Source organism: Macaca thibetana, chromosome X (genome assembly GCF_024542745.1).
Source record: "Macaca thibetana thibetana isolate TM-01 chromosome X, ASM2454274v1, whole genome shotgun sequence".
Taxonomy (NCBI): Eukaryota; Metazoa; Chordata; class Mammalia; order Primates; family Cercopithecidae; genus Macaca; species Macaca thibetana.
In genome coordinates this window covers 47,454,661-47,478,112 of record NC_065598.1, presented here as the reverse complement: position 1 = coordinate 47,478,112, position 23,452 = coordinate 47,454,661, and the positions used below count along the sequence as shown (strand labels likewise).

General features: G+C 39.9%; 1 protein-coding gene and 2 pseudogenes across 6 annotated transcripts in view; 2 read left to right on the top strand and 1 right to left on the bottom strand.

The window, feature by feature from the left end:
• Window positions 1-18,641, bottom strand: part of ZNF81 (zinc finger protein 81) — a 93,810-nt gene extending 75,169 nt beyond the window's left edge. Inside the window, exons 1-3 of one of the 6 annotated variants that reach the window (XM_050775613.1) lie at window positions 18,529-18,641; window positions 12,730-12,828; window positions 9,147-9,363 (exon numbers count right to left, since the gene is read on the bottom strand). In XM_050775613.1, the coding sequence (XP_050631570.1) occupies window positions 9,147-9,200 (54 nt within the window). In that variant the 5' untranslated portion in view covers window positions 9,201-9,363; window positions 12,730-12,828; window positions 18,529-18,641. The other 5 variants (XM_050775615.1, XM_050775612.1, XM_050775614.1 and 2 more) reach the window with 5 other exon arrangements.
• On the top strand, window positions 13,811-14,558 carry LOC126945616 (60S ribosomal protein L7-like 1; annotated as a pseudogene).
• Window positions 18,642-18,735: 94 nt separating the features above from the next.
• LOC126945619 (uncharacterized) lies at window positions 18,736-19,513 on the top strand (annotated as a pseudogene).
• The last annotated feature ends 3,939 nt before the right edge of the window (window positions 19,514-23,452 follow it).

Sequence of the window (23,452 nt, the reverse complement as noted above, 5' to 3'; positions counted from 1 at the left end):
TGCTGGGATTACAGGTGTAAGCCACTGCATCCGGCCTATTATTATATCTGTTATGATAATCTGTGATCAGTGATCTTAGATGTTACTATTGTCATTGTTTCAGGGCACCACAAACCATGCCCATAGAAGATGGTGAGCTGAATTGATAAATGCTGTGTGTGATCTGACTGCTCCACCTACTGGCCTATTCCCTGTCTCTCCCTCTCCTCGGGCCTCCCTACTCCCTAAGACACAACAATATTGAAATTAGGCCAATTAATAACCCTCAATGGTCTCTAAGTGTTCAAGTGAAACGAAGAGTCACATGTCTCTCCCTTTAAATCAAAAGCTAGACATGATTGAGCTTACTGAGGAAGGCATGTTGAAAGCCAAGCTAGGCTGAAAAGCAAGGCTTCTTGCACCAATCAGACAAGCTGTGAATGCAAAGGAAAAATTCTTGAAGGCAATTAAAAGTCCTACTCCAGTGAACACACGAAAGATAAGAAAGTGAAATAGACTTATTGCTGATATGAAGAAAGTTTGAGTGGTCTGGAAAGGAGACCAAACCAGCCACAACATTCCCTGAATTAAACCAAACCTACTCCAGCACAAGGCCTGAACTCTTCAATTCTGCGAAGGTTGAGAGAGGTGAGGAAGCTGCTGAAGCAAAGTTTGAAGCTAGCAGAGGTTGGTTCATGAGGCTTAAGGAAAGAAGCCATCTCCATAACATAAAAAGCACAAGGTGAAGTAGCAAGTGCTCGAGTGCTAACATAGAAGCTGTACGCAGCAAGTTATCCAGAAGAGCTAGCTAAAATAATTGATGAAGGTGGCTACACGAAACAACAGATTTTCAGTGCAGATTAAACAGCCTTATATTGGAAGAACATGCCAGCTAGGACTTTCACAACTACAGAAGAGAAGTAAATGCCTGGCTTCAAACCTTCAAAGGACAGGCTGACTCTCTTGTTAGGGACTAATGTAGCTGGTGACTTTAAGTTGAAGCCAGCCAGCCATGGTGGCTCACACCAGTAATCCCGGCACTTTGGGAGGTTGAGGTGGGAGGACTGCTTGAGGTCAGGAGTTTGAGATCAGTCCTGGCAACACAGCAAGACCCCATCTCTAAAAAAAAAAAAAAAAAAAAAAAAAAATTAAATTAGCCAGGCATGGTGGCACATGCCTGTAGTCCCAGCTACTCAGGAGGCTAAGGCAGGATTCCTTGAGCCCAGGAGCTCAAGGTTACAGTGAGCTATGATAACATCACTGCACTCCAGCCTGACTGACAGAGTGAGACTCTGTCTCAAACAAACAAACAACAACAAAAATGGTGAAGCCAATGCTCATTTACCATTCTGTAAATCCTAAGATCCTTAAGAATTATGCCAAATTGGCCGGGCGCAGTGGCTCACACCTGTAATCCCAGCACTTTGGGGGGCCGAGGCGGGCGGTGGTTCACGCCTATAATCCCGGCACTTTGGGGGGCCGAGGCGGGCGGATCACGAGGTCAAGAGATTGAGACCATCCTGGCCAACATGGTGAAACCCTGTTTCTACTAAAAATACAAAAATTAGCTGGGCATGGTGGCGTGTGCCTGTAGTCCCAGCTACTTGGGAGGCTGAGGCAGGAGAATCGCTTGAACCCAGGAGGCAGAGGCAAAGGTGCAGTGAGCCAAGATCACGCCACTGCACTCCAGCCTGGCAACATAGCGAGACTCCATCTCAAAAAAAAAAAAAAAAAAAAAAAAAAAGAATTACGGAACAACAAAGCCTGGATGATAACACATCTGTTTACAGCATAGCTTACTGAATATTTTAAGACCACTCTTAACACCTATTGCTAGACAAAAAAGATTTTTTACAAAATATCACTGCTCACTGACAATGCACCTGGTCACCAAAGAGCTCTGATGGAGATGTACAAGGAGATTCATGTTGTTTTCATGCCTGTTAACACAACATGATTCTGGAGCCCATAGATCAAAGAGTAATTTCAACTTTCAAGTGTTATTTAAGAAATACGTTTTGTAAGACTATAGCTGCCATAGATGGTGATTCCTTGGATGAATCTGGGCAAAGTAAATTGAAAACCTCCTGTAAACAGTTCATCATTCTAGAAGCCATTAAGAACATTCACGATTCATGGGAGGAGGTTAAAATATCAGCAATAACAGAAGTCTGGAAAGACTTGATTCTAACCCTCATGGATGACTTTCAGGGATTCAAGACGTTACTAGAGGAAATAGCTACAAAGATGGTGGAAATAGCGAGAGAACTAGAAGTGAAGCCTGAAGATGTGACTGAACTGCTGCCATTTCATGATACAACTTTAATGGATGAGGAATTTTTTCTTATGGATAAGAAAAGAACATGATTTCTTGAGACAGAATCTACTCCTAGTGAAGACGCTGTGGACAGTGTTGAAATGACAGCAAGTGATTTAGAATATTACATAAACTGAAAGAAAGCAGGGGTAGGGTTTGAGAGGACTGACTCCAATTTTGAAAGGATTTCTACTGTGGATAAAATGCTATCAAACAGTGTTGTATACTACAGAGAAATCTTTCAGGAAGGAAAGTGTTAATTGATGTGGCAAACTTCATTGTTGTCTTATTTTTTTAAATTGCTACAGCCACCCCAGTGCTCAGCAACCACCACCCTGATCGGTCAGCAGTCATCAGCATCAAGGCAAGACCTTTCACCAGCAAAAAGATTATGACCCACCAAAGGCTCACGTGATTGTTAGCATTTTGTAGTAGTATTTTTAAATTAAAGTATATACACTGTTTTTAGACATAATGCTATTGTACACTTAATAGACTATAGCATACTATAAACATAACTTTTATGTGGGAAGCCACAAAATTTGTATGACTCTTTACTGAGATACTCGCTTTATTGCAGTGGTCTGGAATCGAACCTGCAATATCTCGAAGGTATGCCTGTATATGCTAATGTAGTATTGCATGTTGGGGGGGGAATATAGATTATTCAACAAATGGTGTTGGGACAAATGTGTAGGCATCTTGAAGAAAAATTAAGATAGATCCCTGGTTAAGGCTTTACAACAATAGCAAAAAGAATCCAGCTAGTCGCAGCTGTGAAAGTAAAAAATAAAAACAATTAAGTATTAAATAGAAAATACAAGAGTTTTTTTTCCCCCCAAATACCGCTGAGCAATGGGGAACAATGAGGAAGGCGTTTCTAGTTATGATACAAAACTTGGAGAACAGAAAAGATTCATAAACTCAATGCACAGAGAAAACACTAACATTTTCATTTAAAAGACAAATGGGAAGTTGGGAAAAATAACTGGGACACATGTAACATCCTTCCATAAATAGCAACAACCTAATAGAAAAAAATGGGAAAAGGAAATTTTAAAATGTCTCAGAAAAAAATCATATAAATGGCTCTTTAAACACAGTCACATGTATTCAACCTTGGCCATAAGAGAAATGTAAATTAAATCTATACTGAGATACTGTGTTGTAACCTACCAGACTGGCCAAAAAGAAAAAACGAATATGACAAGACACTGTGTTGCTTGGGTATGGTGAAAACAGACACTCATACAACTGACACAACCCACAAGGCAGGCAATTTTTCCATATCTATTAAGAATAAAAATGTGTAAACAAAACAAAATGAAAAGAGTAAAAATGTATATATCATCTGTCCTGGGAATTCTACTTGGAGAAATTTCTCTTTAAACATACTCTCTCTTGTGCTAAGATTTGTATAAGGATATTCATTGCAGTGTTGTGTACAATTGCAAAAGATTAGAAACCCTTTAAATGTCTATTAATAGAAAACTGGTTAGCATATTTTGATATATTCATATAATAGAATAAGACGTAGCCTTGTAAAGGAATGAGGTACTGAATAATCTGAATAATCACCAAGCTTTATTGTTAAGGGAGAAAAGCAAGTGCTGGAAATTTTGTATGCTAATATTTCAGTTTATTGTGTGTGTTTGTATGGACAGACTATCTGTATCTGCCTTGGGAAAGAATATATGGGCTACTGGGGTCAAAATTGGAGGGTACATTTTTTCTTTTCAAAAGATTATTATTATTAAACATAATATTCATGTAGAAAAACATATAAAACAAATATTCGCCTTAACTAATCATTCAAAGCAAATACCAACCTAATTACCACCACAATCTGAAAATAGAACATGGCCAGCTCCTTGGCCGGAAGCCTTTCTCATGCCTCTTTCCCTCCCTCCCTGCAACGCCCCTGGTCAAGAAAGCCACTATTCTGCCTCAGATGGTGAGCACTTCCTCACTTTGCTTTCAAGTTTTATCACCTACAAATGTACCCCTCTATACTATATGCTTTTGCTTTTCCTGTCTTAAAACTTCATATAAATTGAAACACAATAAATTCTTTGGTGTCTACCTTCTTTCACTCAACATTATGTTCAATTCATTTATTCATTCTATTTTTTAAAATTTTTCTTTTTTTTTTTTTTTTTTTTTTTGTAGAGATGGGGTCTCACTATGTTGCCCAGGCTGGTCTTGAACTCCTGGCCTCTAATGATCTTCCTGCCTCAGCCTCTCAAAGTGTTGGGATTATGAGTATGAGCTGTCACACCTGGCCCCACTCTATTATTGATGGGCATTTGCATTATTTCCAGTTTCTGGCTATTACAAGTAATGCTACAGTGAGCATTTATACATGGGTCCTGGTGCATCAGCCAAGGATTTCTGGTGGGTGTTTTCCTAGAACTGTTTCCTCATATGGTCTACATATGCATGGATGAATAAGGCTAAAAGGTCCCCAGAGATTGTACCGATTTACATTCTCATCAGCAGTGCTCCTCCTCCTCACTAACACTTGTCATTGTCACTGTTCTAAATTATAGCCATTCTGGTGGTGGTGGTAAGGGGTAGTTGTATTACATTGTGGTTTAAATTTGCATTTCCCTGATGAAAAATGAGATTGAGCACTGTCTCACGTGTCTAATAGCCATCTGAATATCTTCATCTGTTACATATCTGTTCAAGAAGGCCTCTGACTAGTGGGTATTCTGCTTTTTCTTGTTGTTTTGTTGTTCTTTATATATTCTGGGTATAAGTCCTCTGTTGTTTATATCTTCTCCCACTCTGTGGATTGCGATTTTCTTCTTTTTTTTTTTTGAGACAGAGTCTCACTTTTTTCACCTAGACTGGAGTGCAATGGCGCGATCTTAGCTCACTGCAACCTCTGCCTCCTGGGTTCAAACAATTCTCCTGCCTCAGCCTCCCAAGTAGCTGAGATTACAGGCGCCTGCCACCATGCCCGGCTAATATTTGTATTTTTAGTACAGACAGGGTTTCACCATGTTGGACAGGCTAGTCTTGAACTCCTGACTGACCTCAGGTGATCCACCCACCTCAGCCTCCTGAAGTGCTGGGATTACAGGTGTGAGCCACCGCGCCCAGCTGTGATTTTCTTTGGGGAAGTGATTATCATAAAAGTCAGGGTAGTAGTTAGCTCTGGGAGTAGAGGGATTGTGGAATGCTAACTATGGACTCTTTCTAGGCCTATGGAAGGATAACTCACTTGGCCATACATGTCTGTTCTGTGTGCTTTTCTGTAGGTATGTAATATTTCACAATAAAGACGTTTTTAAGTGTAACTATGATCCATTAACTTCACGCCCCTGTATATATTTAAGAGAGGGTGTACACATGTGCACGGAGACATGATGAAGAATGTTCCTAGCAGCATTGCTTATAATTCATATTATATTTCATTGAAATATTTTAAATTAACAAAAATTGATAAAAATTTCTTTGGCCGGGCGTGGTGGCTCAAGCCTGTAATCCCAGCACTTTGGGAGGCCGAGACGGGTGGATCACGAGGTCAGGAGATCGAGACCATCCTGGTTAACACGGTGAAACCCCATCTCTACTAAAAAAAATACAAAAAAACTAGCCGGGCAAGGTGGTGGGCACCTGTAGTCCCAGCTACTCGGGAGGCTGAGGCAGGAGAATGGCGTAAACCCGGGAGGCGGAGCTTGCAGTGAGCTGAGATCTGGCCACTGCACTCCAGCCTGGGCGACAGAGCAAGACTCCGTCTCAAAAAAAAAAAAAAAAATTATTTAATTGGCTACCTTCTGTGACAAAAAGGAGAAAAGAATGTGTTCTCAGCTGCTGTTATTTGCATAAAGAAACCCTAATCATACAAAGAAAAACTAACTAACCTGGTTATATGTATGAGAGAGAGCTGAGCAGACAGCAGAAAGATGGATAAGAGAATTTAGACCATAGAGCTTGAGTAGCCCTTATCCAAAATGCTTGGGATTAGAAGTGTTTGGGATTTTGGATTTTTTTCAGATTTTAGAATATCTGCATTATACTTAGGTTGGGCATCCCTAATCTGAAAATCCAAAATCCAAATGGGCATTTCCTTTGAATGTCATGTCAGTCCTCAAAAAGTTTTGGATTTTGGAGCATTTTGGATTTTGTATTTTTGGATTAGGGATACTTAACCTGTATAGCTTTTTATATGTCTTTAATTTTTTGAGTCATTTTTCTATATTACTATTCAAAAAATTACGTTTTTTAAAAAACGACTACTAATATCTTTAGAATGATATGATGCTGCATCCATAAAACAAAAATAGCACGGGAATATTCTGAAGACAAAAAGAGCTACTTAAAAAATATAACAGCATTAATAAGAGATAGAAAAGAAGGTTTGGAAGATAAAGTTTTTTAAAAAATACTACTAAAGGGAGAGCAAAAGAGATAGAAATGGATATCAGTAAAGCAAATAATTTTTACAAAGCAGCATCGAAAACCAAATAAAAAGAGTTTTAGAAAAGCAGAGAAAATGTGCGTGTGAGTAGAAAAGGCCTAGGAAGACTTTGGACGGGCTTTCAAATAGGGCATAAAAATGATTTCTAGGCTGGGCACGGTGGCTCACTCCTGTAATCCCAGCACTTTGGGAGGCTGAGGTGGGCAGATCACAAGGTCAGGAGATCGAGACCATCCTGGCTAACACGATGAAACCCTGTCTCTACTAAAAATACAAAAAAATTAGCCAGGTGTGGTGGTGGGTGCCTGTAGTCCCAGCTCCTCGGGAGGCTGAGGCAGGAGAATGGTGTGAACCCAGGAGGCGGAGGTTGCAGTGAGCTGAGATTACACCACTGCACTCCAGCCTGGGCGACAGGGTGAGACTCCATCTCAAAAAAAAAAAAAAAAAATTACTTCCAATCTAGAATTATATTCTCAGCCAAAAAGACAAGTTTAGTGTCAGGATCAAATAGGTATATTTCCATGGCATTCATATTTATATTTCTACACATAAATTTATACAGTTATATGTATTCAGTAAATATATTTCTGCATGACATTTTCAGACATGCAAAGTTTCATAAAATGTACCTGTCGGGCATCCATTTTCAAGGATATACTGCAGGATGTGCTCCCCACAAAATGAAGGGGCAAGCCAAGAAAGAGGAAGACATAAGCTCCAGGAAACAGATCTGACTCAAGAGAGAAGTCAAGGGGATTTCCTGGGAGATGGTAAAGAGAAGACACCAAGGTAACAGCTCTGTATCAAACTGAGAAAGTCACCAGTCCAGACTTTAGCAAGTCAAGCTCCAGGAGAGATTTCTTCAAAGAGAAGACAATGATGCCCAGAAGTGAGAGCAGCCCCACCTATTACTGGCTATTTACTGTGTAAACCTTGGCCAAACGGTTTTTCTCTGCGCCCCAGTTTTCTCCTATGCCCCAGTTTTCCCCTCTGTGACATGGGGATAATAATGGCACTTACTGGGCATGGTGGCTCGGACCTGTAGTCCCAGCTACTTGGGAGGCTGAGGTAGGAGGATCACTTGAGCTCAGGAGTTCGAGGTGGCAGTGAGCTATGATTGTGCCACTGCACTTCAGCCTGGGCAACAGAGTGAGACTCTGTCTCTAAAGATAATAATAACAATGGCACCTACTTCATGAGGTTGTTGTGAAGATGGATGAACACACGCAGAGTACGTGTAACAGTGCTTGGCATGCAGTAAATGTTGTATGACTGCTTTTAATTATTATCACTGTGATTATCACCTAATGTGTTTGAATATATAGAAAGGAGATCTAAACACCAGGGAAGAATTTGGAGTTGAATGATTGATATGTATATAGTAATGCAAACAAATGACTGAGACAGAAAATTGTTAATTCCAAGGAAAAGAAAAAAGTTGTGCAGAAATAGTCATCACAGCATGGATACCATGGGATTCAATGATCAACACCGACCATGAATCTCACCAAAACAATGATATACCTATCTTAGGGAGGTGGGGTTAGGAAACGGGTATGTGAGTGGGGGAGTAAAGAAAAGCTCAATCTCGCCGGGCGCGGTGGCTCAAGCCTGTAATCCCAGCACTTTGGGAGGCCGAGACGGGCGGATCACGAGGTCAGGAGATTGAGACCATCCTGGCTAACACGGTGAAATCCCATCTCTACTAAAAAAATACAAAAAACTAGCCGGGCGTGGTGGCAGGTGCCTGTAGTCCCAGCTACTCGGGAGGCTGAGGCAGGAGAATGGTGTAAACCCGGGAGGCGGAGCTTGCGGTGAGCTAAGATCCGGCCACTGCACTCCAGCCTGGGCCACAGAGCGAGACTCCATCTCAAAAAAAAAAAAAAAAAAGAAAGAAAAGAAAAGCTCAATCTCTATCTTCCATAGTGGAAAGCCAATAGATAACACCCAAACATTCTTTAAAACTATTAAAAAGAGTAAAGGTGCTTGCTTCTGGGGAGCTGGAATCTGGCAGAAAACAAGGCATGGAAGAGGTTTTTTTTTTTGTTTTTTTTTGTTTTTTTTGTTTTTTTTTTTAAACAAGACTTAGAGAACTATTTGATTAAATGAAACTAAGAGCTAATTGCAAATTACCAAGTGGCGACAAATATTCATAAAAATATGCAAGAATGATAAAGGGCTATTAACCTGAGTATTTTCAAAAGCCTCTTTTAAAATCCATAAGCTAAGATAAATAAATCAGCAATGGACAGGAGAAGGAAATTCACAAAAGGGAAATAAATGACCAATACAAGTGGGGGTGGAGGAAATTTTCCTGCCCGGTAAAAAAAAAAGTACTAGAAATGAAAACTATGAGATAGTATCTTTCCTTCAGGGCTCTGGATGAATTCCAACCCCTGGGCACCTCTTCCTCCTCCTCACCTCACAGGCACTGCCATGTTCCCCTGGCTGGGGAGCGTCCTCGTTAGCTGGCATGTTCCCGACGGACTTGGACGTCAGCCCTGGGGCTTCCTTGCTGATAACTCTATAATTCCAGTGGAATCAGTGGACTCAACGGGGACTGCTGGGGTCAGAAGGAAGATCCTGCAGCCTTCACTATGAGATCTGGCCCAGGGACTCTGCAGAGACTCCAAGAACCCTGGAAAGACAGTGTCCATATGATCAGAGGCAGACAGCACTCACTACACAGACATCTCCTGGGGGAACCAAAGTACAGTTCACTGCACTGGATACTGTGAGGTAGATAAAGTCCAAGAAACACATATTCTGCTTATCAATTAAAATAGAATATGAGCAAGAGCATGAGATTTGGACTAAAATTAATAAAGGTTTAAATTCTAGCTCTGCCAACCTTTAGCTATGAGAACATGAAAAAGCTTCTTCAGGTTTATTTTTCAAAATGAATTTGAAATATTTATCTCAAGTGGCTATGAAAATTAGATGAGATTATGTTTCAATGGTACTTAGCACTGAACTGGCCCCAGGTAAACAATTAATACATGTTAGCAAGTAGTGTTATAAGGAAGCATGTAATGTGCAGAAGCAGGTAATTTGCACAACAAATCTTTCATCTATGTGTTGTTAAAATCATTATTATTTCATTTTATGCATACAGAATTAGAGGTTTAGTGGTGTTAAGTCAAACCCAGTCTACCAGGCTCCAAAGTTCACGTTGTCAAGGTTATATCACATGATACCTTTTCCCTGGTAGGTTCAAAATAAATGTGGTTCTGTTTAACAGATGGTGAAAATATGACCCTGAGTTCAGAATAAAAAAGTTAAGTAAAATTTCTTGAGACAGAAGAGACACGCTATAAGAAAAATATTAATAGCCTGGGACTAAAGTTTTTTAATTAACTCAAAAATATCCAGAGGTAAAACTGTTTCCTCATTGAGGGAACTAGTGTCTCTGTGTCCAAGCTGAGGTACAATTTTATTCTGATCAATTATTAGAGGCACTGTAGATTTAGTCATTCTTGTTAAGAAATGAAAAATATCTACTTAAAAAGAAGAGGAACTTAAGACAACAGAAGTAAGAATGGGATGAAGAGGAAAAGTGAAAGTAAAATAAAGAAAGAGTAAAATAAAATAAAAGGCATGAACAAGTTAAATTTTAAAAACATAAAAAGGATGTTATACCAAAACAAGAGGGAAAATATACTTTCTTCTCTTATAGTAATGGAACTTTTACAAAATTCCTTCAAATAACTTGGCCACCAAAAAATCTGATAAATGTTTTAATATTGGGAATTGACAGGCTTACATTCTCTGATCGTAACATAAGATGTTCAACAACATCAGTCATTAGGAAAATGCAAATCAAAACCAAAATCTTTCATGTATTAGGAAACCATGTCGCATCCACTAAAATGGCTAACATAAGAAGAAAAGACAATAACAAGTGTTGGTGAGCTGTGAATAAATTGGGGCTCTCAAACATTGCTGGTTGGATTGTAAAATGGTACACTCATTCTGAAAAACATTTTGGCAGTTTCTCAAAATATCAACCATAAAGTCACCATATAACCCAGAAACTCCACTCATAGGTATCTATGCAAGAGAAATTTTTAAAAACCCATGTCCATTCCAAAACTTGTATACAAATATTCACAGCAGCATTATTTATAGCAGCCAAAAAGTAGAAACAATCCAAATGTTTGATGTCAATTGATGAATGGATAAACAAAATTTGGCATATATACACAATGGAATATTATAACATTTGGTAATACAAAAGAAGTACTAATACTACAACATGGATGAACCCTGAAAACTCTACCCTAAGTGAAAGAAGCCAGTCACAAAAGACCACATATTTGTGATTCCATTCATGTGAAATATCCAGAATAGGCAAATCCACAGAGACAGAAATAGAATAGTGGTTGCCTAGGGCTGGGAGTATGAGGTGGCTGGCATGAATGGTGAATGTCTACTAATAAGGACAGGATTTCTTTTGGGGGTGTTGAAAAGGTCCTAAAATTAGATTGTGGTGATGGCTGCACAACTCTGTTAATATACTAAAAACCACTGAGCTGCATACTTTAAGTGGGTGAATTTTATGGTATTGGAATATACCTAAATAAATCTTATTTTTTAAAAGGGGAAGAAAAGAAATTTTTCCTAAATAACCCAGGATCAAAGTGGGAAATCAATACAGAAGCTATACAAATTTTACCAGAAGTTACGGAATACAGCATTGTATTTGGAGTGAAATTTACTGCTTTAAATAGCGTTGTTTTTAATTAAAAATAAATACAACCCCAAAATGAGCTATATATTCAACCTAAAACATTAGAATTAGAAAAAACAAAATTAAGCAAAACAAAAAACAAAACCAGGAAGTAATTAATAAAAATAAAACCTTAACTAAATCAAATAAATATAGGAGGCTTAAAGAAAAAAAAGAAATGAAATGGCCAATGTAGCCGGGCGCAGTGGCTCATGCCTATAATCTCAGCACTTTGGGAGGCCAAGGTGGGAGTATCGCTTGAGCCCAGGAGTTTGAGCCCAACCTGGGTAACATGGTGAAACCTCATCTCTACAAAAAAAAAAAAGAAAAATTAGCCAGGCATGGTTGTGTGCACCTGGAGTTCCAGCTATTCAGGAAGACTGAGGTAGGAGGATTGCTTGAGCCTGGGAAGTCGAGGCTGCAATGAGCCCCAATTGCACCACTGCACTCCAGCCTGGATGACAGAGTGAGACCCTGTCTCAAAAAAATAAATAAACAAATGGAAATGACCGATGTCATTTAAAAAACTCTCTAGCAAATCAGATAAAGGAGTCAAGAATGTGTATGTGTGTATGTGTGTATGTGTGTGTGTGTGTGTGTGTGTAGATAGATACAGGAATAACATAAGATAATTATCATCATCAGTCATTAGGAAAATATAAATCAAAACCCAAATCTTCCATTTGATTAGGAGACCATGTCTGTGCAAGATAAATGAAAACATATGTCCATTCCAAAACTTATACACAAATAGTCACAGCAGCATTACTCATAATAGCCAAAAAGCAGAAATAATCTAAATATCCATCAACTGATGAATGGATAAACAAAATTTGCCATATATATACACAATAGAATATTATTATTTGGTAATAAAGAAGTATGGATACCTACTACAACATGGAAGAGCCTTGAAACTATAGAAACCACACACACACATACGCATATACATGTATTTGAAATGAGAGGAAAATCTTTCCTAGATAGGAAGGTGTTTAAGGCAGTTATTGCAGAACATTATGCAAACTGTATAGCAATGCATTTTAATACTGCCATAAAACAAGTGCTTCCCTAGTAAAATGCAAATTAATAAAGTTAATATAAGAAAAGAAAAGAGACCAGGTGCGGTGGCTCACACCTGTAATCCCAGAACTTTGGGAAGCCAAGGCTGGCTGATATCAGTTGAGGCCAGGAGTTCAAGACCAGCTTAGCCAACATGGTGAAACCTCATCTCTACTAAAAGTACAAAAATTAGCCGGGAATGGTGGCACGCACCTGTAATTTCAGCTACTTGGGAGACTGAGGCAGGAGAATCGCTTGAACCCAGGAGGCAGAGGTTGCAGTGAGTTGAGATCGCAGAAACTGCACTCCAGCCTGGGTGACAGAGTGAGACTCTATCAAAAAACAAAACAAAGCAAAAAAATAGAAAAGAAAGAAGAGACTAGTACATGTAGAAGAGACCAGAAAAAAAATTAAGTGAAACAACAAACACAAATCGGAAGACTCTGAAAGGTAGAAAGGTAAGGAGGACAGCTTACAGACCTCAGGACTTGAACAGCACAGTGGTTGAGTTCCCTGGGCTTTCCTTTATCCTCCCATACATCATCAAAAGGTACTGGAGAAACTTACAACTCAGAACCATCAACGGGAACAGCTTCCCCCCGCCAAAAAAAAAAATATGGCTCCAAGAAAAGCCATTCCTGTTAAAGGACCAGGAAAAAGGTGACTTCACTGAACAGAAAACCTTTTTGAAGATACCCAGCCTTCCCCAGCCAAACACTAATGGAATGCACATTCCTTTCAATCACCTGTTGAACATTCTGCAAATAGACCATACCGGGGGTCATAAAACACCTCCACAAATTGAAGTCATACAGAGTATGTTCTCTGATTATAACAGCATAGAACTATCAATCAATAACAGAAAGATAACAGGAAAATCTCCAGATACTTTAAAATTAAATAATATATTTCTATATGATCCATGGATCAAAGATGAAGTCCCAAGGGAAATTAAAACATGATGAATGAAAATGAAAAATGTAACATATCAAAATTTGTGGGGTACAGATAAAGCACTGTTGAGAGGGAACATTATAGCACTAAATGTTTATATGAGAAAAGAGGAAAGGTCTTAAATCAATAATCTAAGCTCCCACCTCAAGAAACTAGAAAAAGAAGAGAAAACTCAAACTAAGCAGAAGGAAGTAATAAATACAAGAGCAGAAATCAACGAAATTGAAAACAGAAAAACAATAGAAAAAAATAAATCCAACAGCTGGTCTCTTGAAAAGAACAATAAAACTTGTAATCCTCCAGCAAGATTGACAAAGATTAAAAAAGAGAAGACACGACTAGAAAGATGGTAGAGCAAGAGCAAAGAAAAATCCCTTTGGTTCCAGAAAATCTCCTGAAAAAGAGGAAGGCTTATCAAGCCCTCAAAGCCACCCAGGCAAAGCAGGCACTTTTGGCAAAGAAGGAGCAAAGGGAAAGGGCTCAGGTTTAAGTGACTGGAATCATTCCTACATGATTCCTGGAGGCAGAAAGGTGACAAGGTGTGTCTCAGACGACTAGAAGTGAAACCTCATGCCTTGGAATTGCCAGATAAACAATCCTTGGCTTTTGCTGTATGCATCGAAAGGATTGATGGCATGAGTTTATTGGTGCAGAGAACCATTGCCTAAAGAAAATTTTTAGTGGTGTCTTTGTAAAAGTTACCTCCCAGAACCTAAAAATGTTGCATACAGTGGAAACTTACGTGACCTGGGCATTTCCAAATCTGAAGTCTGTTCGGGAACTCATTTTTAAACGTGGACAAGCCAAGGTCAAGAATAAGATCATCCCTCTGACAGACAACACAGTGATTGAGGAGCACCTGGGGAAGTTTGGTGTTATTTGCTTGGAAGACCTCATTCATGAAATTGCCTGCCCAGGGAAGCATTTCCAGATCTCATGGTTCTTGAGCCCTTTCCACCTCTCAGTGGCCCATCATGCTACCAAAGATAGAGTGGGCTTCCTCAAGGAGATGGGCACACCTGGCTATCGGGGTGAACACATAAATCAGCTCAGCCGCCAGCTGAACTAGACCCAGGTGTCAAACTGCAGTAAATTTGTATCAGTGAAGTAGAAGCATGTGTTTTTATTTTGTGGGGGGGGGGGAATTTTTATCAAGTATCTTCAGAGAAGTTTCTTTCCTGCTTTATCTTCAAAAACTGGAAAGGAAGGGTCAAAGAAAAGACAGTAGCTCATGCCTGTAATCCCAGCACTTTGGGAGGCCAAGGCGGGCGGATCACCTGAGGTCGGGAGTTCGAGACCAGACCGATCAACATGGAGAAACCCCGTCTCTACTAAAAATACAAAAATTAGCCGGGCATGGTGGCGCATGCCTATAATCCCAGCTACTCGGGAGGCTGAGGCAGGAGAATTGCTTGAACCTGCCTGGGAGGCGGAGGTTGCGGTGAGCCAAGATTGCACCATTACACTCCAGCCTGGGCAACAACAGCAAAACTCCGTCTCAAAAAAAAAAAAAAAAGAAAGAAAGAAAGAAAGAAAAGAAAAGACAGTAGCTTATGTTCACGGCAAGCACCTCTCATCACAGTCCAGTTCCAAGGAAAAATTCCAGCATTTTCTACATTGACTGCCGCCTCATCTGAAATCAGCACATTACACGGAGGAAGGAGTCCTGCTTTGCTGCATCTTCTATCCTAGGGTTTAATGTTGGTTAATGAGTAACTCTAGCATTTGTATAAGGCTTCCTAAGACTCCTACAGCAGTCGACCAAGCCCAGGGACATAATTGAATCTGAAGATTTCTGCAGCCTTGTTTTGAAAAAGACTTGGAATACACATAGGAAGAAAGGCACAAAAATAAATGTTCACTTGTCTCTGTGAAAAAAAAAAAAAGAGAGAGAGAGAGAAGACACGAAGACACAAATTACCAATATTAGAAATGAAACACAGAGATGTAACTACAGATCCTACAGCCATTAAAACAGGGGTATCTAATCTTTTGGCTTCCCTGGGCCCCACTGGAAGAAGAAGAATTGTCTTTCGCCACACATAATATACAGTAACACTAACGATAGCTGATGAGCTTAAAAAAAATTGCAAAAAAAAACCTCTCAATAATATTTTAAGAAAGTTTACAAATTTGTGTTGGGCTGCATTCCAAACTGCCCTGAGCCACATGTGGCCCACGGACCGCGGGCTGGACAAGCTTGCATTAAAAGGATAGTAAGGGAATACCACAACAATTTTGTGCACATAAATTCAACAACTTGGATGAAACAGTCCAATTCCTTGTAAAACTCAAAGTACCACAATTAACCCACTATTAAATGCAGGTTGACTGTCTCTTATCCAAAATGCTTGGGAACAGAAGTGTTTCAGATTTCAGATTTTTTTAAAATTTTGGAATATATGCATATACATAACAAAGTATCTTGTAGAATGGGACTCAAGTATACACACAGAATTCATTTATGTTTCATGTACACTATGTTACCTTATAACATAGCCGGAAGGTAATTTTATATAACATGTTTAATAATTTTGTGCATGAAACAAAGTTTTCACTGCATTTTGACTGTGACCTGTCACAAAATCAGGTGTGAAATTTTGCTTGTGGCATTATGTCGGCACTCAGAAAGTTTTGGATTTTGAAGCATTTTGAATTTCAGATTTTTGAATTAGGGAAGCTTAACCTGTAGATAGTCTAAAATGATATTAAATAGATAATCTGAATAGTTACATAACTATTTCAGACATTGAAGCCATGATCAAAAAGCTTCCAAATGGAAGTTTCCAGGCCCAGATGGCTTCACCGGAGAAGTCTACCAAATATTTAAACATTTAAATAAAAATTAGTACTTATTCTACACAATCTCTTCCAGAAAATAGAAGAGGAGAAAATAGTCCCCAACTCATTCAATGAGGCCAGTATTACCCTAATACTAAAACCAGACAAGGCCAAGAGCAGTGGCTAACACCTGTAATCCCAGCACTTTGGGAGGCTGAGGCAGAAGGACTGTTTGGGCCCAGAAGATTAAGACCAGCCTGGGCAACATAGTGAGACCCCATTTACAAAAAATAATAAAATTAGCTGGGTGTGGTGGCATGTGCCTGCAGTCCCAGCTACTCAGGGGGCTGAGGCAGAAGGATCACTTGAGGCTGGGAAGTCAAGGTTGCAGTGAGCCATGATCACACCACTGCACTCCAGCCTGAGGAACAGAGTGAGAGCCTGTCTCAAAAATAAAAAATAAAACCAGATGAAGATAGTATAAAAAAGAAAACTATAGACAAATATTTCCCATGAACTTAGATGCAAAAATCCTCAAAAAAGCATTAGCTAATCAATTCCTTCAATATATCCAAAGAATTATACATCACAACCAAGTAGGGTTTATTCCAGGAATGTAAGACTAGTTCAATATTCAAAAATCAATCAGCGTAATCCTCCATACTGACAAGCTAAAAAAGAAAAAAAAAATCACAAGATCATAAAAATTCATACAGTGTTGATGAAATTCAACACCCATTCATGATAAAAACTACTTTTGAAGTTAAGAATAGAGGGGAACTTCCTCAGCTCAAAAAAGAGGGTCCAAAAAAAGAAAGCCCTACAGCTAAAATCATACTTAGTGGTAAAAGGTTGAATATTTTCCCCCTAAGGCTGAAAACAAAGCAAAGATGTCCACTCTCACCACTCTTATTCAACATAGTACTGGAACTTCTTGCCAGTGTAATAAGGGAAGAAAAGCAGAGGTATAGAGATTGCAAAGAAAGAAATAAAACTATCCCTGTTTGTATATGACATGATTGCTCATGCAGAAAACCCAAGGAATCTACCAAAAAAGAAGTAAAACCTAATAAGTGAGCTCAGCAAGATTGCAGGATACAAGACCAACAGACAAAACTCAATTGTATTCCTATATATAAGCAGCAATTTGAAAGATAACACCATTTACAACCACTGCAAAAAAAATAAATCTTAGGTATAAATTTAATAAGATGTATAGAACTTGGGTGATGAGAATTATAATACACCATTTACAGAAATTTTAAAAGATCTAAATAAATAGAGAGACATACTATGTACATGGATTAGAACACTTGACACAGTTAAGACTTAACTTCTTCCCGAGTTGGTATACCGGTTTAATGTAATTCCTATCAAAATCCAAGCAAGATGCTTTGTAGATAGAGACAAGATTTTCTAAAATGCATATAGGAAAGGCAAGGGAACCACAGGCATTAAAACAATTTTGAAAAAGAATAAAGTGAGAGGAATCACTCTATCCAATTCAAGACAGCATGGTAGTACTGGCAGAGGGATAGACACATAGACAATGAACTGAATAGCAAACCCAGAAAGAGCCTACACACAAGTATGGCCAACTTATTTTTGACAATTGTGAAAGACAAGTCAATGGAGGAAAGATAGTCTTTTCAACAAATGGTGCTTGAGTCTGGACATCCATAAGCAAATTAATTCACCTCGACCTAAGTCTCATACTTTATATAAAAGTAACTCACAGTGGATCACAGACAGCAGTAAGGAGACACAGACAAATCACCATCACAGTGGAGAATTTCTCTCTCCTCAAAGTAATAGAAGAAGCAGACAAAAAAGGATAGATTAGATTTTCTATGACACAACTGACGACTAAATAATTAAATATTATTTTCAAGTTATATACAGAACGTTTCTAAAAATTCACCACGACTAGGCCATAAGTCTCCTTATATTTCAAGGAATGAGCTTCACGTAGATATTTTTCTAACACAGAAAACTAAGGTTAGAAATCCATTACAACGATAAACTTTTGCACACTGAAACCCCACTTTTGAATAACTCCTGGGTAAAAGACAAATGAATACAAGTTAACACTCTTAAAAAACATAATGCTCCAAACCCAATGGGGCTTAGAATGAACTTTAAGACCTTAACGGTGATATTAGAAAAGAGAAAAGCCTGCAAAATGATGAGCGAATCATCTAACTCAAGTTAGATAAACGATTCCATCACTGACCACACAGAATCGCCCAGCACTCACCCTCCCCGGCCCCCCATCACCTCCACATCCCTGGGCACTGAACGTCGAATCCTCCTGACAACTATCAAACCCCGGCTGAGAACCGGCGAGAACCGCAGCCGCTTCCGGTCACTACCCCTAGCACCGCCCTTTTTCGGGGTTTGGGACTTCGCATGAGTGAGGGAAAGGGAGGGGGCTCCGCGCGTGCGCAAAACCACCTTTGAAGCTGCTGTTAGCCAGGAGTCAACATGGAGAAGTTACGGAAGTGGTGCTTTGGGACGTTGGGTGACCCTCGGCGGCGTGGTCAGGTGGGGAACATGGCCGCGCCCACGTCGCGCTTCCCCATGGGGTACACCATGTTGGAGGAGTGTCCATTCCGTATTGAGGATGAGGACACCTCTAAACTCACAGAGCAGGCTGTCTGCTCTAAACTCAGGTGGAGCTGTCCCGCTGGTGGCGGGGAGCAGGGGTGGGGACGTTTCTCTGGGCAGGCTAACTGGAGTAGGGGTCTTTGGATCTGTAGTCTACGAATCTGTGTCATACCGTTCCAAGACACTGAAGGGCCTCTTGGAAAGAATCGGGAGGCTGCGGCTATCTCCTGGCAGATACCACAGGATGAGAAGCGGGGAGACGTCAGGCTGGTTACAGGCTTTTCCTAGGACATACCACAAGGGAAGGAGGAGGAGAAATCAGGGCTGTGCAAGCCCTCCTAGGATATGCCATGAGGTGGGAAAAGGGGAGAACTCAGAGTGCTGGGTTCCCCTCCTGCTGTGCCTGTGGGGCTTGGATGCGGGGTTTGAATGCTCCAGCAATCTACCTTATCTCCCACTCCATCTACCCCAACTAAAAAGGGACTATGTATCAATACTAATAATTTTTAATGTGCCCTTAGTCCAATGCAATATGTCAATAAAAATATTTAGGAAACTTTATTATTTTTATTTCCTCATGAAGTAAAATATATGCGGTCATGGTGCCCTTACTTTTGAAATGTAGCTTTAATACAAGGCTCTGCTTATACCCTTCAACCAGTTTGCTGCCCCATACCACCTCCAATGTGTAAATTCTGGAGATGCCACTGCCCTCTGGGAGATGTCACTGGAGCAGAAGGGGAAGAAGTCGTGCAGCCCTTCACCTAGGAATGCCTATTCATCCTTCAAAACCAAGTTCAAATATCTCCTCCTCCAGAGAATCCTCCTGACAGCTAGAAGCCTGTGTGCCCTCCTGAAAGCCTTTCTGAATCCTCAGGTGAAAAAAATATTTTGAGAGGACCTGGTGTAGGCTGAAGTGTGGACTTGCTGGGGGCTCTCAATCCAGTCTTATCCCCTCTGGTCCTCGGTTTAACAATCTTGAAGGTTAGAGGTGTCCTAGTCCAGTTAGTCTCAAACTAATTTGTAGTCTGACAGATCCAGCAATCAATAAGGGAGACTGCACACCAGGGGCACCATGGGCAGCTCAGTAAGCAAAGGAAAAGATAGATTTCTTATGGGATTTTGAGGAATAGTGGAGTTCAGATGAAATTTAAATAAAGCAGTGTTTTAGTGGGTTCAAAGCAAAGCAGGGCTGTATATAAAGGGTCATTGATAGGTCTCAACTGTGAAGTGAACCCAGAGTGTTGTTTCCTTGGGAACAATTTAGATGTAGAATTTTGTGTCCCCAGATAACTCTTGCCTAAAGCTTTGCACCTGGGTTGAAAATTGAATCTTGCTTCTCTGTCTGGTAGTGACTTAGAATCTCCCATGAGTCAGATGTTTCACTCTTACTGATATCATTTCAAACAGCAAAGTTTCTGATAGTCTATGATTGTAGAGAACAAAGTTTCTCATTGACTAAGAAAGCAATAGGCATTTAAAGTAGGGGTTCTTTATGGCATTACAACTGCAGCATGTCCTTAAAAGAAATGTTTCTTGTGAATTTTGCATTTGGCTTTATATGTGTCTGTTCTTCCATCCTGATGAATAGCAAGGCAGATTTTTATAGTCCAATTTCATTTTTATTTTCTTAGAGAGTTGGTATCTTTGTCCATTTTCTGCTACTATAACAGAATTGGGTAATTTATAAAGAAAAGAAGCTTATTTGGCTCATAGTTCTGGAGATTGGGAAGTCCAACGTCGTGCCAGCATCTGGTGAGGGCCTTATTGCTACATTATTCCATGGCAGAGGACAAGAGGACAAGCAAGTGTATGAACAAAGAGAAAGCACAAGGGACTGGGCTCACTTTATAACAACCCACTCTTGAGGCGACTAACCCTCTCCCTCAGTGACAGCATTAATCAGTTTATGAGAATGGAGCCTCCATGACCTATTCACTTTTTAAAGGCCCCACCTCCTAATACTGTTACAATGACAATTTCAATATGAGTTTCAGAGGAGACAAACATTCGAACCATAGTAGTTGAACTTTGATTATTCCAGCTTGTCATTCTGCCCTTGCATCCCTGGTCTGGGCAAATGTTTGTTGAATGAATAAATGAAAGAAGAAATGGAATCAGTGGAAGCATATTTGGCATGCATGCACTTCTAATAGAGTGCCAAGAATCACTGTTAGTGTTCTTGGATGTCATAATGGTACCAAAAAAAAGTTCTGTTAGACCACTTCAGAGAAGAAGGAAATATAGAACCAGCAAACATATAAAGAGATGTTCAAAGTTATTTGTGATTAGGGAAATACAAATCAAGATCTGATAAAATGACATTTATACCCATTCAAATTGCAAAAACGTAAAAGTCTGATAATACCAAGAGTTGGAGAGTATGTGGGCCAACAGTATCTTTTTGCCCTGTTGAAGGAATGTAAATCAGTGCAACCACTTTAGAAAATATTTTTGCATTTTCTCCTACAGTGAATATATACATGCCTTACAATCCAGTAAGTCCACGCTCATGAATGTAGCCAAGAGAAACACTTGCACAAGAAACCTAGGATATGTATGTTTCTTAGTCTGTTTTCTGTTGCTTACAACAGAATACCTGAAACTGGGTAATTTCTAAAGAAAAGGAATTTATTTCTTACAGTTCTGGAGGCTGAGAAGTCCAAGATTGAAGGGCTGTAACTGGTGAGGGCCTTCTTTCTGGTAGGGAGTCTGCAGAGTCCCAAGGTAGCACAGGGAAGGGGCTGAGCATGCTAGCTAAGGTCTCTCTTCCTCTTCTTCTTTTTTGGTTTTTTTTTTTTTTTTTTTTTTTTTTTGAGACGGATTCTTTCTCTGTCGCCCAGGCTGGAGTCCAGTGGTGCGATCTTGGCTGGCTACAACCTCTGCCTCCCGGGTTCAAGCGATTCTTCTGCCTGAGCCTCCTGAGTACTTGGGATTATAGGCATGTGCCACCATGCCTGGCTAATTTTTGTATTTTTAGTAGAGATGGGGTTTCACCATGTTGGTCAGGCTGGTCTTGAACTCCTGACCTTGTGCTCTGCCCACCTCAGTCTCCCAAAGTGTTGGGATTACAGGTGTGAGCCACTGCATCCGGCCTCTCTTCCTTTTCTTATAAAGTCACTAGTTCCACTCCCATGATAACCCATTAGTCCACTAACTCATTAATGGATTAATCCATTCATAAGGGCAGGGCAGAGACCTCAACACTCAGTCACCTCTTGAAGGCCCCACCTCTCAATACGGCTACATTGGGGATTAAATTTCAACATGAGTTTTGGAGGGGACAAATATTCAAACCATACCAGCATGGCATCCTGTTCACAACAGGAAAACCTGGAAACAAAAATGATGCTCATCAACAGGAGTCATAATGAATGAACTAGAACAACACCCAACAATATGAATGAATATTAAGGGGGAGGAACTATAATCCCAAAAGATTATATAAAACTTAACACACTTTTATAAACTTAAAAGCTACTAATATAGGCTGAGCACAGTGGCTCATGCCTGTAATCCCAGCACTTTGGGAGGCCAAGGTGGGATGATCTCTTGAAGCCAGGAGTTCAAGACCAGCATGGGCAATAAAGTGAGATCCCCGTCCCTACAAAAATTTTAAAAATTAGCCAGGTGTGGTGGTGTGTGCCTGTAATCACAGCTACTCAGGAGGCTGAGGTGGGAGGATCCCTTGAGCCTCTTGAGGAGTTCAAGGCTGCAGTGAGCTATGATAGTGCCACTGCACTCCAACCTGGGTGACAGAGCAAGACCCTGTCTCTTAAAAAAAAAAAAAAAAAGCTACTAATATAAAGGATATGAACTATTTAGGATTTTGTGTAGTTGCAATAAAATTACATTAAAAAGAAATTTTAAAACGATGAACTTGGGATTCAGGATGATATTTACCTCAGTTGAGGGTGGGGGCAAGGCAACGAATTGGGGGACTCCATGGATAGGTAGAGGTTATCATCAAGTCTGTACCTTTTCTTTTGGGTGGTAGGTGCATATATTCATTCATTCACTCATTCATTTTAGAGACTGAGTCTCACTCTGTTGCTCAGGCTGGGATGCAGTGGCACGATCATAGCTAATTAGATAATTAAAAGTAACTAAATATTTAAATTAATTGGGAAAACTAATATGTTATATAATGTGATAGTTAATATTGAGTGTCAACTTGATTGGATTGAAGGATGCAAAGTATTGATCCTGGGTGTATCTGTGAGGGTGTTGCAAAAGGAGATTAACATTTGAGTCAGTGGGCTGGAGAAGGCCGACCCACCCTTAATCTGGGTGGGCACCATCTAATGAGCTGCCAGCGCAGCCAGGATATAAAGCAGGCAGAAAAACGTGAAGAGGCTAGACTGGTTTAGCTTCCTAGTCTATATCTTTCTCCCCTGCTGGATGCTTCCTGCCCTCGAACATCAGACTCCAAGTTCTTCAACTTTGGGACTCGGACTGGCTTCCTTGCTCCTCAGCTTGCAGACAGCCTATTGTGGGACCTTGCGATTGTGTGAGTTAATACTACTTAATAAACTCATATATATATATACACACATATATATATGTATATATATATCTCTCACCTACTAGTTCT